Source organism: Triturus cristatus, chromosome 9, assembly GCF_964204655.1.
Source record: "Triturus cristatus chromosome 9, aTriCri1.1, whole genome shotgun sequence".
Classification (NCBI taxonomy): Eukaryota; Metazoa; Chordata; class Amphibia; order Caudata; family Salamandridae; genus Triturus; species Triturus cristatus.
In genome coordinates, this window is record NC_140592.1 from 645,842,431 (window position 1) to 645,855,485 (window position 13,055).

A 13,055-nucleotide genomic window follows, 5' to 3' on the forward strand; every position below is an offset into this window, starting at 1 on the left:
ACTATTTTTTTCCACACTAATCGACTGACTGCCTGACTAAAAAAAATGTCTCAGTCATTTTGTCTAAGCGACCTGTTAGGGCTGCCAATGTGTGGATTGAATGACTAATTTGGTAACGGGCTCGAATCACCCCAGATGGGGTATCTTGGCACCAATAAGGTTTGAGTTATGTTTGTCAGATATCTGCTCAAACACACCGATTCCTGGGCTCGGACCTTGATCCATGCAAATTAAACTACTCTTGGAGAGCTCATGTATTGTCTTTGGAAGAGCCGTTTTGTTTGTAAGTTCCAAGTGGATTGCAACTTAAAAAAAAATATATATTGCTGCTACCAATTGCTCTATTGACCGAGCCTTTGTTTTCCTGGTTTTCATTTGTTGAAATAAATGACTTGCCTCTACAGTCATCTTGCAGGCTCAAAAATTACCCCTCTTGAAGGGTTATTATGCATGGAATGAATCTTGGCTTCTCCGTTTTCATCTTAGGTTTAGACTATTAGATGGTATATTTAGTTTGATGAAGTAACAAATTCATACTGTATAATGTCTTCTCGATAGTTAACTTCTCATTTGGCATTCCATATATAGGTTTCAAATTAAAATTAAATTAAATGTTAATATTCACACGCTTTCTATCATATTTCGGTTGTTTGTAGACAGACAACCGTTCTGTTTTTTTTTTTTTGTTTTTTTTTGTAATGCAGTTGAGCCAAGAATTGCTGTTAGGTGACAAAATCACTTGACTTTGGCTTTCTTATGCCCTTGGTGCAGCTTATTTTCTTTTTGGGGAAGATTATTAGAAAATATTGACATATGTTAAACTTTTTTTCTTGTCATTACCATCACGCTCGGTTTGTGGAGGTATTATTTGACTACTGCATTGGCAATCCTTCAGATATTTACCTTGGCAGACCGGTATTAGCGAATCGTTGTGTGTCCTGAAATGGTAATTGTTTTTATATCTTGAGTTAACTCTTCGTTAAATGGACGAGGGAGGTGAGTGTAGACTTCCTGAAAGGTATGTTGTTCTGTGGTTTATATAACCCTATCAACTGCTCCTCTTTTTTGCACTTTCTAATCTTCAGCTAGGTGTAGTAGTCACCAGTCCCACATTTGAAAGTGATTTCCATAGTGTGCCTTGTAAAGATAAAACTTGTGCTGATAGAGTGCTTGCTTGGTGAGAATAAAGATATTTTTAGTTCACGTATATGATTGTCAGCACTACCACCTTTCAGAAGTTCAGATCTATCTGTAAGACTTCCCAGATGAGTTACCTGGTGGACATTTTGTACTAAATTTATAGAGGACCAATGTTAAAAGGAACATATAAAATGCATTTAACTTCTTAGGGTATATCTTACTTTCAAATATCTTGCATGCAAGGCTGTCCTGTTTAATTTACTTTCACATCAATCACAAGACTTTTACTATTTGTTTCTATTTAAGAGTGAATTATTTCAACTAGAAAAACGGTATTCAGTATTTGTTTGCTTTGTGGCTCACAAACTTCTATTACATTACAGAAAAAGGATCCAGCTCAGTTTTTGCAGGTTCATGGTCGGTCCTGCAAGATACACTTGGATTCCGCTGTAGCTTTGGCAGCAGAGAGCCCCGTTAATATGCAAGTACCTTTCTTTTTTTTTAAAATATGGACATACGTGTCGTGCTTCATATACTTCCAGTTTTTGCATCATAACATACTGCCAACTTTCCAATTATGCAGGAAATAGGGCCAACTTGCTTGAAATCTAGTTTACCTTGCAGTTACTTCAACAGATCCAGACCACCCTTTCATTATTTTTTTATATGTAGCATATTACTTTGCCATTTTTTTTTTTTTGTGATTTCGCATGCACGCATGGGTGCAAGAAGAGGGAGCAGTATTTTACCTGTTGGAAGAGGTGCTGGAGAGTTTGCGAGGGGCCCTGTAGAAACTGGAGTAGATGTAACTGGATTCTACGTAAAAGGACCCTAGGATAACATGCTGTAATAGATTGAAGGCTAGTTATGTGCTGAATTGTGGCTTCTTGAAGCTCGTATGAATAATCATTAAAGAATTGACATCTTCTGCCTCGACCACAGCATAGTTGATCCCTATGTAAAGGCTTGCCCCCTTGAATATGAAGTCAGCATAGTGGTGGACTTGGTGTCAGATGGTATCGCCAATTCTTAAGTATTTTAATCCATTAGGTGGTTTAAGCTCATTTTTCCTAGCTATGTATAGCTGTTGCACTGTGGTGTTTCTCCTTCAACTGTTCAGATTGAGTTTGCACGGTCGTCTCTTCTATCTCTTGCATCATTGCCCCCCAAGCCATCAGTATCTCTGGAAGCTTATCTTTCCTAGTATTTCTCATGTGTTCTTCCTCAGCCATTGCCCATTCTTTTAAATCCTTTTTCCACTTTTCTAACTGGGAGCCCTGCGAGGTCAACCAGTGGATTGCTATTCTTCTTTTGACTACAATAAGTCCCAATATCAAAAATCGTCTGCTAGTCTTATGTTTGGGATCGCTGATTAAACTTATGAAATTTTTTTTGTTTTCGTTGCCCTCCTGGTGTGTGGGTTTCTAAATCTAAATAAACAAGAGTTCTAAAAAAGGCGATAGTATAATTCTAAACACCACCGAAACGTGCAATCACTACCTTTGTGGCCAGTCTGGTGCCACTACACCAATAAGAAAGGACAGAAGAGACTCCATTGGTGTTTGCAGGACTTTTTATTTTATTTTATTTTTTTAACAGATTAGTGTGTGGCATGAGTGCATGGTATGGAGAGAGTAGTATGTTAGTAGAGAGTGAGATACAGGAGGTCAGATGGAAATGTGTGTCTAAGTATCAATGTTTTTTTAACCTGCTTTATAATTGTGTATAGAGCAATAAAAGTTGCTGTTGTTTTTTGTATAATAATGCATTGCAATCAGAAGGAATTGAATCATTTCTGATGTGTATGTAAAGAATATAAAAAAAAGAAAAATGGCAAAGTATTATGCTACGTATAAAAAATGAAGTGTGATCTGAATCTGTTGTAGTAATTGCTGTTGTTTTACCCAGCACCGCAATCCGGAGATCTTGGTTGTCCAAGCCTCCACATACAGGATTAACCTCAGCCTGTTCCTTACTACTTCACCAGATAGGCAATCTAAGAGGCTGGATACTTTAGGTAAGAGAATGTTTTTTTCCACCAACCCAGCACGGCTGTCCGTTAACCAGGAACTTTCCTCACTTGCAGGTCAAATGAGATTATCCCTGGTTTCAAATATTCTGTAAGCATACTGCCTGTAACTCTACAAACATGTTTTTTTCACTTTTTCTAGTTTATAAAGTAGAATTTGTTTGAGTCTGGAATAATAACTATATTATTTGAAAATAAAGACGGTCCACTTATCACTTTAGCTTTATATTCCTCTGTATAAAGAGGGGCCTCCTTTGCTGGCATAGTGTTAATATACAAACCTTACCATAAGGATAGGGTAAAGACTTCAATTTAAGAAGCTGTTACAGTGCAACCACTGCTCTAAACACTCTAATCAGGCTACAAGAGCAAACCTTAGACCCACGGGACCTCAGGTAAGTAACAATCTTGAGGCAACAATGGTTCTCATTGGTATAATTTAAAGAGATAATTCATGAATAAGAGGGATTAATAGTCCATAAGCATAATAGCATACCAAATGATTTACACTGCAACACCTTACTCGAGAATGAAATTATCTTTGCAGACAATAGACAACAAACACAAGGGTTCAATTACAATTCAGTTCAATTCCGCGTATCATAACTCTTTATCAATACAGGCCCATGCCTGATTGAGTAATTACCCTTTTCATTTACACAGCTGGGTGTGCATGTTAGCTACTACCCATGCCTTTGCAGTTTTAGCCCTATTTTTCAGGGACTATCCTGCAACTCCTTGTCTTACTTATAACATTGTTAGCCGCATTATTTCAGACACCTTACTTACCTTTTTTTTTTACATTTGTTTTTCTAGGAAGTCCCCTCATTCCTTAGTACTGATGAGACCCTTGTATCTTAGGTAGAGGGTCTAAACGTTGTCAACATGTCCTAGTAACCACCAAACAAGGACGTTTTCCTACTGTAATATGGAATATCTAGAGAACATTTTGAGTTGTGTGTTACTCATACATTAGCCATCTGTCTAGGTTTGGATTACTGTTATTGTTTGGCTTTGGCACTTGTGGACAGATTACATTGTGTGGAATTTTGTAATTGAACCCTTGCGTTTGTTGTCTGTCTGCAGAAATAATTCTCAAGTAAAGTGTTGCTGTGAAATCATATGATATGCTATTAGGCCCTTTTATTCATGACTTCTCATTAAATGATAACAATGAGAACCATTGTTGCCACAAGATTGTTTCTAGTACTGTAGGCATCAAAACTAATTTACTTCTATAACTAAGGCTTGTGCAATCCTGCTTTTGATAGGAGTATGCATTTTCATGTTACCTTTTAGACTTTTCTTTTGACAAAGATTCAGTTTATTTACACTTTATTGTCACATGTTTCTGTATAGTATGTATACAAGTTTTATTTTTTGTTCATTTGTGTTTTTTAATGAGATTAATATTTTGATTGTCTTTACTCAAAATAAATGAATTGTTCAAGCTACCACCATTAATGTGGTGCCTGGCCCCACTTGGGGAAAACCATGTTGTACCTCACTGAAGTCAATGTTGCCTTTATTTGGTTCTTGTTATGACTGGCAGTAGACTTGAATCTGACCTCACCCCTATTATGTTCTGCTTAGGATGCCATGGCAAGGAGACACAAACAACATGATAGACCGGTTTGATGTGCGAGCTCATCTTGACTACATCCCAGAGTACAGGCCTCCCCTCCTCACCACTATGTAAGTTAGATTTTTTTACACATTTGTGGCATCTGTATTTCCTAACACTGTTGCTTTGTCTAGTCAGTGTGTTGTGCCAGCCACTATCTAAAGTTCAACAACTTAGTTTATTCTGTAAAATAGCATTTTTTTAAATGCTGAATGCATTGCTCACCCTCTGCTACAGAGAAGCCTATTTGCTAATACTTCATATTATTCAAGATATGTCTCTGTGATATGTAAGTTTGTAGAAACAAAGGTGGTGTTCCTACCATATATACCAGCTGACAAACTTGTACAAGTCACCATGTATCCTGGTTTTGGGGCATGAATCTTTTCTGCTTTGACATGCTATGCATTTTTCCGCTATCTAGTGGTTTGTCCGGCAATGTCTCTCTCTCTTTTATTTTTTTCTTTCTTTTATTGTGGGCATTGTTGACAACAACCAATTGTGGTGTGTCCGTCCTATTGGGACGTCAGACATGCAATCCTGAAGTTTTATGGCGTGGTCACCATCTTCGGATTCTTTTTTCTGCCATTGGGTCTGGAAGCAGAATGGAGGCGCTCCAATGATTGCATCAATGGTTTATCGAAGAAAGGGCTATGGCGAGCTAGAGGCAGCAAAGGAAAAGTAAAAAAATGGTGTGAAACTTCATCGGTAAAGACTTTCCTTCGAGGTATCAGACTTCAACCACACAGTCGGAGGATGTTCACTCCGGTACCTAAGGGGGAAACCTTTTGGGTTTTGTCTCTGGTGTCACCACAAATTTGCACTGGGCAGTCACAAAGTGTGCCTTTTGTACCTACATAAAGACTGCACTTTCCGAAGGCTGCGAGGCCTCTGGCAAATTTCAGCCAAAAACCATTAAGGCTAGAGACAAACAATGGTGGGCACAATATGCGACACTGCAGTTGCAGCAAAAGCACATCTCACTCAGACATCAAGGTATCCTGCGATGAAGAGGACGAAAACTTAGAGCAGGCAGCGCTCGCACACGGAGTAGGCTCAGACACCCAGGAAGGGGCAATAGACCTTGAAAGGCTGAATGCGGCAAAAGAGGCAGACGACAAAAGATGCCAGCAGGTAACACCGTGCACACATGGGAACCGAGCCATCAAAGATGGATGTGAAATCTCTGGAAAAAAAAAATAAACTGAAACATTCGCCGAATGGAGGTGGTAAATGCAACAAAAAAAAAGAGCCCCACGGTTAAAGGCCTGAGGACACCAGGGGAGGTTATACCCTCTGAGACCACTTAGACAACAAGGAGTGATAGAGAGAAGTCGGGCGAGAAAGAATCAAAGGGCAAGGAACCTTTGATGCAAGGAACCTTTGATTTCATTGAAGAAGTAGACGACCCTTGATGCACAACTGTGGGCCAGAGAAGTCAAACGAAAAAGACGCCAGAAATGTTGACCATTTTGCAAAAGAAGGAGGACTTTGACGAGTCCTTAAAGAAGTTTAGAATCAATTTGAAACCACAGGAGCCCTGAGGGGTCGTGGAGGAAGAGCTTTGATGTTGGAGCCATGCATTAAGGAGCAAGAGGAATTCCTATACACATAGGAAGGAGGCAATAAGGAAATTACCTTCGATGATGGAGATAGTACATAAGAAGAGACATGGCTGGAGCTCGATGCCAACTCTCCAGAAGAAGCTGTTGACTCCTGTCCCTCGAGACCTTTGCCGCCTGATGTCCCAACAACATACAACTCGCTGGTAAAGCGAGCTGTGACACACATAGAGTCAAACTCCAGCAGATGATCATGCAGAGCCATAAATGGAGCCTTTTACATCCCTATGTCTCCTAGCATCTTTGACCAGAAGAAGTAGTCTTTGCGATAGCCTGCTTCCTCAAAGATGGTCATCTCCCGATCGAGAAGAAGTATAAGCACTTGACACAAGAACCGCTGTTTATTAGGAGCAACACCTGAGCTGACACAGTTATTGTTTCAACAGCCAGGAAGAGAGGGATAAATCCCACGTCTACTGGCCAACCCTCCATACTGAGAGAGTATGAGGTTTGAGATGTTCAGCAGGAATATGGAGAGAGGGGTTGCGACCCAGTGGAAGGTTGAAAACGTGAGCACTCTCTTCAATCACTATGGCCCTCAGAAGTTGGAGAAAATCGAACACTTAATTTAGCACCTCCCAGAGCAATATTTCAAGAGGGCGAAAGTGGTCATACAGGAAGGCAAGATGATCGGAAGCACTTGCCTCAGCTTGGCGCTTGATGCTGCTGATATTCAAAGCAGACAGAAATGCACACGTTCAACTCTGAGGAGGCCTGCCTGCTTGGCTCAGAGTATCTGGTTTCAAACCAGAAGTGCAGGCATCTGTGATCAGCATGCCATTTACATGGGAGGATCTATTTGGGCAGACAGTCAATGAGTTCCTCTATCAGATCATAGAAGACAACGATGGCAAGAGCAATGTAGGCATTGCAATTTTGAGGAACCTTTAAAAGGGGTAATGTCAGCAAAAAGGTTTTCCAACTAAGCATACCTCATTCAACATTCAGCCAGCAAGGGCCTTGCAGGTGCCTACTCCCTTATGTCAGCACCCTGATGCACAATGGCAACATTTTCACAGTAGGGGACAATGAAGAGAGCAAACAGTGGTTTGGCAACCACAAGCAGGTGATTTGTTTACTCAGTCCCCCGTTCTCCACACACAAGCACCAGTGGGGGAGGGGGTGGATAGGGGGATTCCTCCGAGAATGGTAGACAATCACAGTAGACAGATGGGTTATTAAATGTAGTGCAACACAGATATTGCATTGAGCTAAGGAAAAGACCACCAAGAGTACCACCTTAGGGAAAGAGGCTCAACTCAAAAGAACTGTCACCGCCTCAACAGGAAGTACTAGAGCTGTTGCAAAAACAAGCCTTACAAAGAGTACTGAAAGATGAGATGAACAAGTGTGTATACTCTGGATACTTCCTGGTACCAAAGCCCAATCTGCCACTAAGATCGGTACTGGACCTACGAATACTAAACAGAAATTACCTCACTAAAGGACATCATACCGCTTCTCAAAAAGGGAGACTACATGGCCATGGTGGATCTGAAAGACTCTCCCTGCCCATACTGAATAATCAACGCAAGCAGCTCCTCGGATTTGTTGTGGACAAGATAAATTACCATTCAAAGTCTTACCTTTCGGTATAAAATCTGCCCCAAGCATTTGACAAAGTGCCTGGCATTAGTGGCTGCACACTTAAGGGGAGCGATCCACATTCATCCCTACCTAGACTTTTGGCTAGTAAATGGGAGTTTGCAAAGGTAATGCCAGAGGGACATACAGTCATGCTTACTCTTCACATGTTGGAGTTCTCCCTAAATATGGAAAAATAATCCCGGACACTATACCAGCCAGGAGAAGGTGTTCCTGAGTGCAACCAGGAACTCAAGGGAGAAAAAAGCAACCTCTTCCAGAAGGGACGGTCTCTGGCAGTAAGGACTGTGATGAAACTCATGGGCATTATGGCGTTCTGCAAACCGCTTGTCCCACATGCCAGGTTACACATGTGATCCATACAAGAATGTCTCTCCAACAAATAGTCACAGGCACAGGCTAAATGGAGTTGGAGGAGATCTATTCGTTGTCACATAAGCAGTGCTGAAAGAGATACAATGGTGTAACCTAGAGAACATAACTGAAGGAGACCGTTCAAGGCATCAACTCCAACAGTGACCATCACAACAGATGCATCCCACATGGGGTGGAGAGCACCCATGGGGCACCTCGACATTAGTGGGACTTAGAATCCAATAAAAGAAATGAAGTACATATATGAGATGCTGGTCCTAGCGCTGAAGACCTACCACGCACAGAGCAGAGTATTGTCCTAGACGAACAACACAGTCACTATGTCTACCTCAACATGTGAGGGGCAAGGTCACATGTACTCTCCAAACTGGCATAGGAAATCTTGCGATGAGCTATTCAAAGACGCATAGACCTGATGGCGATAAACTTACCAAGAGTATAAACCATAGAGGCAGACATCCTACGTCAGCAAGGAAACCTTCTATAAGGAGTGATTCAAAGATAGTACACCAGCAATAGATCTGTTAGCAAAACCAAAAAATGCAAAATGCCAACACTTTGTGTCCAGGTATTCGTAGTTTTGGTCAAAGGGGAATGCTCGATCGATAAACTGATCAGGTACATTTGCATATGTGTTTCCCCACAGTCCCACTGATACACTGGTGATAAAGTGCAAGCTGTCATCAAGGACACTAATCCTCATTGTGCCTCAATGGGCAATGCAGACGTGGTTCTCAGGCCTCAGATGTTTCATGGAGAAATAAAATTTACCAAACTCTGAGGACTTCCTCACAATGAAGGAGAGACAAATATGCCACCTGTAACTGGTAACCCACAGTCTGGGCGCATAGCACTTGAGGACCTAAAATTTGAACACTAGGGACTCTCAAAGAGAAGCATGGAGATTTTGTGAGAGGCCGGAAACGAGAAAATGCTACACATTTAAGTCTAACAGATATGCTCACTGGTGCAACAGAGAAGAGTTCTTTAACACTAGAACACAAGACTCCGTGGTAATTAGGTACTTAACATACCTCTTAAAGAACAAACTGACCTATGCATACACTGGCAGATAAATGTATAGAAGCCTCTTTACTGCACTCACAATCAATAGATTCCTAGAGGGTGTAAAGAGATTAGCCCATCACGGGCAATACCTGCACTGCTGTGGAGCCTAAACTTGGCGCTCAACCAGCTGATAAAGGTACCTTTTGAACCCAAGCATATGCCGGAGCTCAAGTGTGAGGAAATGGGGTGTATTATATTGTCGAAAGCTAGCTCAAAAAAGTTGATATACCGTGTAAAGAGTGCAAGGTTCCCTTGTGAGTAGACAGGGGCTTGCTATGCAATCCCAAAGTTCTTTATTACAGGGTGTTGTGGTTGAGCAGCCTTAGGCTTAACACAGAGGAGTGCAAGACATTTGCAAAATGCACACAATGATTAATAAATGACAACATGACTAAAAAAGGAGATCCACACCAATTATAATTTGGCATCAGAGAAAAATCGTTCAGCTAAGTAAGTTTTTGGAATTAAATCGGTTTTTATTGGCAGAACACGTGACAAGAAAATACAGTGTGACATTGCCTACATCCCACTGGGCCGGCGATTTCATGAGCAAAGGATAGAAAGCAGAGATTTATGAGTCATGAATCAACTGAATAGGTAAATAACACCGCATGCTGCCTACAACCCATCTTGGGCCGGCCGCGTTCAACATCTTGGAGTAAGAAATAAACATATTATTATATGAATAGTACAAGAGCTAATTCTAGAACACCTCTCGTGTTCATACAACAGTGCGACAAGGGCACACCGCAGCTTGTTTGAAGTGAGGAAGTCTGCGTTTAATAAACCAAAACAAGGCTAAAGGAAAAAAACAAACCAGAGTTCAAAACATATAAAACCCAGGCCCTCTCCCACCCCTCCTCCCTCTCGGTGAGCCACCCGCAGATTCAGACCTACGCACGTGGTCCTATATGAAGAGTGCAAAAACAGTTGATGGACAGAATGCAGAACAATGTCATACATTCACCCCAGTACAGAGATCTGGGCCTAAATCCATCGTTTCTTTGCTCACCATGCCAGTTTGAACCTAGCCATATGCAACTCAGTCTTGACCCTGTGCCTCATGGGAACAGTCCGGCCCGAACTGCCAAGCCAGGTCCTCCCTGGACTGGAAATAAGCATCCTAGGACCGGTTTCGGGGTTTCACCTCTCTTAAGCCAGGATGGATTGATTCCAGTTGCATGGAGAGCAGACGTGGGTCCCTTGCTCACTTTGCCACTGGATCCAAGCTATCCTGGCTGATGAGGCCTGTTAGTCTAAAACCGGTCCCAGGATGCATGTTTCTGGTCCAGGGAAGACCTGGCTTGGCAGTTCAGTCTGGACTGTTCCCATGAGGCACAAGGTCAAGACTGATTTGCATATAGCTGTGTCTGAACTGGGGTGGCAAAGTGAGCTAAAGACTGATGATGGATTCAACCCAGATCTGTGACTGGGGATGACTGTTTGAAAAGTTTCAGCACTCCGTCCACCATCTCCTTGTGTTTCCTATATGAAGAGTGCCAGTCCTCTGGGGAAAAAGCGAGTACATTAGGAGTCGCACACACTAGCCTCCTTCATGGCTCTCGGGGATCAACTTCAGAAGCCGCAGATAGGCAGGGCATGTTAGTTCCCGGAACTCAGAAGATAAGATTGTGATGAAGGGAGACCAGACCTTGGGGTATTCAGATTTGTCCTTAAGCGAAGCCATGGACAATTGCTCCATACCCAGGAGGGACCACAATTGGAGCCGTCATTGAGAATGATCTGGGATCCTGTCGGTCTTCCAGCCCGCTAATATAAACCGATGCGCGGCATTCAAAGCCAAGACGAGCTGCTTGCCTTTGATTGAGCGCAGTGGAAAGGTCAAAGCGTTGGGGAGTCCTAAGATAGTGTAGCTGGGGAATCCCGGGATAGTAGTACCAAAGGCCCTGTCAGTCTCTTCAAGGATTTTGTCCCAGTATCTTGTACATTTTGGGCAGTTTCGTCGCTCTGAGAACTCCACTTAGCTAACTGAGCCGGGGTATAGTACCAGTAGGATACAATTTTAAATGTGGTCTCTGTGTGACCCATTGAGTGTGCAAAATGATGTGATCTACAAAAGATATCCTCTCACTCTTTGTCTGACAGCGTGCGGCCTATTTCTGCCTCCCACTGCTTCTGTCCCGCCGAACGAGCCCCTTTCACTCCTAATGTGAGGAAGGTGTTTAAATCTGAGATGAGCTTGCGGTCGTCCTTTTTCAGAAGCCACCTCTCAAATAGTTGCATCGGTCTACTGACCAGGGGGCGCACAAGGGAGCTAGATATCCAGTGCAGCAGTTGTGTATGAAGAAAAAGGTCCGAGCCCACAAGGTCATAATCCTCTCGGAGCTCCTTAAAGGGAATATGGCCCCTAAGGTTGAAAAGCTGTCCCAGACGCTTGCACCCGCCCTCCACCCAGCGCACGCCTATGCCTTTGCCGAACCCGGGAGGGAAATCTGGGTTTGAGAAAATTGGAGACATGGGAGAGGGGAAAGTGGTAAGGTTTGCACGTTTAACCACCATGTCCCAGGCTAGCATGGTGGGGCGGGTGACTGGTGAGGAGTAGAGTCCCCAGGAGCGCGCCGATCTAGGCAGCCAGACCTCCCTCCAGATGTGCCGACTAGCCACTGTCTGATATATAAATACCCAGTGCTTTTCCGTCATGGGACGATTCCTTTCCACGAGGTAGCGCAGCAGCGAGGCCTGGTAATAGCGGGTGAGATTAGGCAAGGCCAAACCACCTTCTTTCATAGGGCGCTGTAACAGTTTTCTGCAGTCTGGACGAGATCAGGCCCCAAATGAAGCGTTCAAACTCCCTTTGGATCTGTCAGAGTGCATTCGGCGGGGGCATGAGAGGAAGTGTCTGGAAAAGATACAGGGCCCGAGGTAAGACATTCATTTTTAACTGCCGAGCCATGACCGTGTAGATGCCGCCATTGGATAAGATCTTTCCGGACTTGTGAGAGTAGAGTAGTTCGCTTCTGCAGTCTTATCCAGGCTATTATGCAGGACCAACCCCAGAAATGTAATGCCCCCTGTCACCCTGTCAGTCAAATTGGGCCTGTAAAGCATCCACGGTAGTGAGCTTCGCAGTGAGATTCAGCGCCTTCGATTTCTGCAAATTTATTTTAAATCCAGAGACCTTACTGAAGGCCTGTAAGTCCGCCACAATGGCTGGCATGGAGGTTTAGGGGTGTGCCATCGAGAATATGACCTCATCGGTGTAAAGGCTAATAAGATGCCGAACATCCCCAAATGGGACACCCTGCGCCTGCGGATGGTCCCGAAGCCGCTGATCAAAGGGCTCCATATATATGGCGAAAAGCAGTGGGGAGAGAGGACAGCCTTGTCTGTTGCCTCTCTCCACCGCAAAGTCTCCCGAGAGTACGCCATTGACCTGACCTGCGCATTAGGAATATTATAAATGCTTGCTACCCATCTGCGAAACTTGGGTCCTATGCCGAAGCGCTCTAGCGTGGCAAACAAATATGGCCATTGCACTCGGTCAAAGGCTTTCTCGGGTCAACTGCTAGCAGACAAGCCTCCTCCTTCGACCTGTGCACCTTGTCAATTAAGTGACAAATCCTTTTGGTGT

The 13,055-nt window shown here is 43.1% G+C and overlaps 1 protein-coding gene across 17 annotated transcripts in view; it reads left to right on the forward strand.

Moving 5' to 3' along the window:
* Positions 1-13,055, forward strand: part of CLASRP (CLK4 associating serine/arginine rich protein) — a 900,118-nt gene that overhangs the window by 138,683 nt on the left and 748,380 nt on the right. For all 17 annotated transcript variants that reach the window (XM_085625696.1, XM_085625697.1, XM_085625686.1 and 14 more), the window contains 2 exons: positions 1,524-1,621; positions 4,763-4,864. In XM_085625696.1, coding sequence (XP_085481822.1) covers positions 1,524-1,621; positions 4,763-4,864 — 200 coding nt within the window. The remainder of the gene's footprint in view (positions 1-1,523; positions 1,622-4,762; positions 4,865-13,055) is intronic.